Source organism: Lycium barbarum, chromosome 4 (assembly GCF_019175385.1).
Source record: "Lycium barbarum isolate Lr01 chromosome 4, ASM1917538v2, whole genome shotgun sequence".
NCBI lineage: Eukaryota > Viridiplantae > Streptophyta > Magnoliopsida > Solanales > Solanaceae > Lycium > Lycium barbarum.
This window is the reverse complement of record NC_083340.1, coordinates 14374963-14381240: the sequence shown is the minus strand read 5'-3', so window position 1 is coordinate 14381240 and position 6278 is coordinate 14374963. Positions and strand designations below refer to the sequence as shown.

General features: G+C 30.8%; 1 protein-coding gene across 1 annotated transcript; it reads right to left on the bottom strand.

Annotated features, from left to right (window-relative positions):
* Nucleotides 1-589: 589 nt before the first annotated feature.
* On the bottom strand, nt 590-2626 carry LOC132635294 (uncharacterized). The gene is made up of 3 exons (XM_060351621.1): nt 2469-2626; nt 1867-2004; nt 590-986 (listed from the first exon to the last, which is right to left on the bottom strand). Exons 1-3 carry the CDS (start codon nt 2501-2503, stop codon nt 779-781), a joined length of 381 nt encoding a protein of 126 aa, XP_060207604.1. The 5' UTR covers nt 2504-2626; the 3' UTR covers nt 590-778.
* Nucleotides 2627-6278: the final 3652 nt, after the last annotated feature.

Sequence of the window (6278 nt, the reverse complement as noted above, 5' to 3'; positions counted from 1 at the left end):
TTAAGAATTCTAGATAGTTCATTTTTCTTTTATTTCCCATTCAGTGTTCGGTACTGTACTGAGTTTCCAATTACTCCAGATTTGTACCGTACAGTGACGGAATCAAAATTTTTATCTAGGGGGTTCAAAAATTCTAAAAGGTAAATACACGAAGAAGTCAGGAGGTTCAACATCTACTATATATACATAACAAAATAATTTTAACTTTAAAAATACACTATAATTTTTCGCTGAGGGGGTTCGGATGAACCCCTGGAGCCAATGTGGCTCCGCCCCTGGTACCGTATAAGACCCATTTTAAGGACGGGCACCCGAAAGGTAGCGGCTGCGGGTTTTCATGTCATAAAAAAAAAAACAAAGAAAAAAAAAAGAGGAGGAAACGCTCCCTAACATGATTTTTTTCATACTCAGGGCTCGAACTCGAAACCATATCCATCCCACATCACAACCCTTGTTGATGGATTATGATCATTGGTCAATTACTTAATGTTGTAGGTCGACATGTTAACTAACAGAAAAATAGAGCTGAATACTGTGATTAGTGCATAGAAGACTCAAAAGGCTAAATCTTCTTTACATACTGGAGTCATTTAAACAAACAGAAATTCATTTATTCGATTAACCAAACTGGAGACACACAAACGATCACATTCTTCGAGATACACAAAGCTAGGATATATCTTCTCAAATCTCAAGCACCAATAACACAACATCAGTTCATGAAGTAACATAGTCTTAATTATTAGTTACAAAACAACCAGAGGTGCAGCAAGAAGTTTCAGGTGCAGCAAGAAGTTTCTGCTGCTTTGGTTATGCATTTAATATTGCCAGTTTCATCAACGATGCAGATGCAACCTTCTCCACACTCAGCTGTTACTTCCCCTGCCTTGCTGATTTTACAAGTATACCCTGCATCTGTCTTGCAGATCATCTTGCAACCATCTGATCCCTCTAGTGCTTTCTGTGCCTCTGGATCAGATTCTTCCCTTTTTAACAAATTAGAGATATGCAAGCATTAGTTCTCTTCTATTCAGCAGTGTAAATAATTCAATATTTATACTATCAGGTTAAAGTTGACATATAATAAACTATTCGTATCATGCTAGATATGATAACTTGAAACAACCTCTCTATCTTTCAAAATAGGGTAAGATCTGCGTACACGTTACTTTATCCAGACCCCACATTATGAAATTTCACTGGTATGTTGTTATTGCTAGATATGATAACTTGGAAAATTGAATACCTACTGATCTACTATTATAACCATTTGGAGTTACGTACACTAATAGTAGTGTAAAAAAAAATTAGACTATGCGAATTCTATCTTGTGATAGGTGGTTTGTTACTGTTTTTACCGTGTTACTAGTTAATGTTTATCCAGAGATTTACTTGTAATTATTTAATAATTGACCCAATTGTGTAAATATCTTTTTATACCATCAGTACATATAACTTAAACCCAATCTAGAAAATAGTGCAATAACATACTAACTTTGTTTATGATGTCAGCATATATTACTACGTCACTACAAGAAAGTATAGAAATGATAATAAAAATTTTAATATTTAGTAACAACTTTGTTTTATTGTTGACAAATGAATTTTTTTATTGCCAAGCAATTTAATTTTGTTACCTTATATTAATTATTGTTGTAAAAAATATTTTTGATAAAAAAAATATATTATTGCACGTTATTGCAATAACAGCAGTTGAAAAAATTCTATGTAACAAAAAAGAATTATTGTCAAAAGTATTTTTTACAACAATAATCAATTTATAGCAATAAATTTTTTTTTTATTGCCAAATATATTTTTTCTTGTAGTGTGTGTATAGATGAGTATGAAGGAATTTGAGTACATACAGGCGGGTACAAGTGATGCCGCTGGAACATTGACAGAAGGGCTTGCCAGCTTTGGAACTATCTGTTTTAGTGACAGAGCAAGACCACCCTTCTGCACACTTGCACTCTACTTTCCCATCGTCCACTGTGAAGCAGCATCTACACACAGCAGTTCATTAATATATTTGATAGATACTGTACTAAACAATTCTTCATACACTACTTTTTGAAATTCTTCAGATCAATTGTCAGCTAACTAAAATTTATTAGAAATATAGATGAAATTTCACAAGTTGTTATGGAGATTTAGGGCCTGTCTGGCCATAAATATCAAAAACATTTTTACTTTTTTTGAAATTTTTGAAATTGGAGTTGGAATTGTGTTTGGCCATAATTTTTGAAATTATAGTTTTTGGTGAAATGTAACGTAAAAAAGTGAAAAAAGTTAAAAAAATTTAAAAAATAATTTTTTCTTATTTTTAGTATTTTGGAATACAACTTCGAAAAAAAGTGAATAGTTTAGATGGCCAAAAACTAAAAGTAAAAAATAGGGAAAAAAAAATTCCGAAAAAAAATAAATAACTTTTATGGCCAAACGCCCACTTTAGAGTATATTCGCTGACCTGAGTGATTGCTGGCTTGAGCTAACAGCCTCCATTCTTTGCTGTAAATTAATTCTCTCTAGTTTTGCTTATTGAACTGAAATTTGTTACATGTCACTCATATGTGATATGCTGCTTTTATAGATGTGGCTGCTGATTTATTTCAATTAAGATATTTGAAATTGCTTGTCATTTTCTCTTGGTGGTGGTGGAATAGACATTTTTTTAAGGGTGCTCAAAATTTAAAAGAGTAAATAACAGATTTTGTTGCTAAGTGGGTTCACTGTTATGTTATTCAACTAAGCGATTCTCTCATGAACGATCTCAACATTTATTTCTAATCGAGATTTTTTTTCTTTTTTCTATTGCGTTATTTTTATTAATGAAATATATGGACTATTGTTTAAAGTGAAATACTGGTTGAACAAATGAGCGGGTCTAGATTTGTACTCAACACTGACCAGACAATCAAAGAGAGAGATAACCAAAAAAAATAAAAGAGTAAGACTTATTTCGATTTCAGTTTTGGGTATAAAGTTGTTTATCAACTTAGTTTTTTTTTTTTTTTTTGGGAAAATTTCAGAAATATACAAGTTGGTCACTTATATTGCAAAAATATAGCCCAAAACTTATATTACAAAAAATAGCCCAAAATATACAAACATATGCAAACACTTATACCAACATATACAAACATATACAAAGGCAGAGAGGGAGAGAGAGAGAGAATGAGAGAGAAAAAAGTTTGGATAATTTTTCGTAAGAATTAACAAAAAAAAAGTTAATTTTGGTAGAATTGTTGACCCAATTAACATAAAATGTAATTTTTTCTTCTTTTTTTTTTTCCGTCAAAAGTGCATCCTATGTTGAATAAAAAAAAAATTAATACGACTGATATCTATATAATAACATGTTTCAAAAATAAAACAAGTTATTCATATATATAACTCTTTATTGACAAAAATTGTAATATCAAGAAAGTTGAGAAATATTTAAGAATCTTAGATAAATTAAAACAATTGTAAGAATGCTAATGCAGCCTGTGATTTATGCGAATCAACTCTGTCAAATAAAACAAAATAGCATTGTGGAGACTACGTCGAGTCTCGAACTCGGAACCATTCAGCGAAAAATGAACACCATTAGCCATTGCGTCAAAGACTTGATTGTATTAAGGCTGTTCAACGTCAAATATATATATGTTTTAAACAGAACTTGACCTATATACACAAAGTAATTTTCCGACAAAGGGTGTTCATCTGACCACCCTTCGATGGCTGTAGCTCCGCCCCTGTACAATATTCAAGCGTTATTATTTCTCCTTATTAAACTTTAATTAATTTGCTTGATAGAATACTAAGTCCTAACCGTTGTTCTTACTTAAAAGTACTCCTTTTATTTCAACTTTATGTATCCTAGTGACAATTTGTTGAGTTAATGGATGTTTTCTTATAATGTTTTTTTCAAAATATTTTGAGTTGATAATTATTGTAATTTTTAGCAGCATTACTTCTTTATATAGTGTTCAAACATGAAAATAATATTTCAAGAAAATGAAGATTTTACATCCAAATTTACTTTGAAATTAGTTAATTTAACTCTCAAATCCCGAATCACAACACATATTGAAAGGAGGTAGTAATTTATAGGGAAAAGGGTTAAAAATACTCCTCTACTTTCATAAATTGGCAACTTTTACCCTCCATTAGGAGTTGGGGCCAAATATACCCCTCCCGTTATAAGTTGGGGCCAAATATACCCTTACTGTTAGCAAAGTATTTAAAAATACCTTTCATTTCTAACATATTCCCACATAAGAAAATCTAGTAATTGAAATTGTGTGACATGGACGTCATATGACATTTAACTTATTCTATGTAGTACCTACGTGACAATTTTTTTTAGAAACAATCTGGAAAATTAATTTTTTTTAAGAACAAATATGGAAAAAATGGCTTTTATTAAAAATCTGATTTTTTTTAATTTTATAAAACCCGTTTTTTAAAAATATATTCTCAAAAATAGAATTTTTTAATTAAAAAAATCTGGAAAATATTTTTTTTTAATCGGGAGAACTGTAAAGTATTTTAAAAAAAATTGTCCTAAAAATCTTTTTTTTATATCTGGATTAATTTAAAAAAAAAATCTGAAAAAACTGATTTAAAAAAAATCCAATTTTCCAGATTTTTTTTAATGAATTGATTTTATAAAATAAAAAAATTAGATTTTTAATAAAAGCCATTTTTTCCAGATTTGTTTTTAGAAAAATCAAATTTTCCAGATTGTTTTTAGAAAAATTACTACTTAGGCACCACATGAAATAAGTTAAATGTCATGTGGCGTCCATATCATCCAATTTCAATGACTAGACATGATTATGTGAGAATATATTAGATATGAGGGGTATTTTTAAATACTTTACTAACTGTAGGGGTATATTTGACTCTAACTTGTAACGGGAGGGGTAGATTTGACTCCAACTTATAATGGAAGGTAAAAATAGTCAATTTATGAAAGTAGAGGGGTATTTTTATTCTTTTTCCTAATTTATATGGTATAGTAGTGGAGAATAAAGCGGTTCAAAAGGTACGGAGCGGATACATTCCTTGTCACCTGTTGATATTTTCCCCATATTATAATATTAATTAATACATTTTCTTCGGATTGCGTACAAAGGTATACAAACTTCTTTCGTGTGATAATTGCTTACCACTATGAAAAACTATTGGATATAAAGCCACCTGTTAATATTTTTCCCATATAATAATATTAATTAATACATTTTCTTCGGATTGTGTAGCCTACCTGTCGACAATATGGCTAAAGATGGGGAAAAAGACAGTCATGAAACCATTAACAATAGAAAGCACTTTTAACTTGTGATTAGACTAAATTTTTTTCTTGTTTTTTTACCAATCAATTAAAAAATAGAGAGCCTTATCTTGTGATTAATCTAATTTTCTATCTGGTCTTTAATCAATCATTCTGACCGACCATGTGTAATAAATCCACCACATGTGGTCAAGAATTTCAGGAATATCTTTGACACCAAAACTGGCCATTACTCGAACCTTTTGATCTATTAGGGAAGGGTGCCTATTTGGAAAAAACCACCACATAAGGGTCCGCTCGGACATGGAAGCCTTTTCTTTTTCCCCAAAAAATAATTCAGAACAGTTTTTTTTTTTAATTAAATTTGCTTTGCCCGTGTGGGCTTTTTATTTAATAAAATCAAAATCCAAACAAATAAAATCGGACAGCCCCAAAACAGACCCAATCCAAATGAAAAAACAAAAAACAAAAAAAGAAAGCAAACAAAAATTGAAATTGCCTTCTTTTTTTTTTCATATGAGAAATCTTGATTAGCTTTCTAATTCCCCTCAAAGAATTCTTGTTTGGTCCAGCATCCTTTTCACTTTTGAATGCACTACTCTTATCCAATAATATGGATGCATCACAACCCTTCTTGGATTTGTCATAAGTATTATATGTCTCTTCAATTGAGACATCATAATTTTGACACAAATATACTCCAAAAGCAGTGCCACATTCATCATTGTCGACTTATGTCTTAACCCCACATTGCACAATATATTCCTCTTCAATCTTTTATTACTATAGTATATTTCCCCAGTACCCAGGGGAGAAAAGCATTGTGAGTCTTTGACATTGCTCTCTTTTTTCCTTTTTGTCACTCACTTTTTAGTGGAAGAAAAGCAGAACTTCACTGCTTCTTGTGGTAACTCAGAGTTCTTTCTCTATAATACTGCATTGTCCCAAAAGTCCACCATTGTCCATGGCTGCTCTCCGGCTCCAATCTCTTCTTCCTCT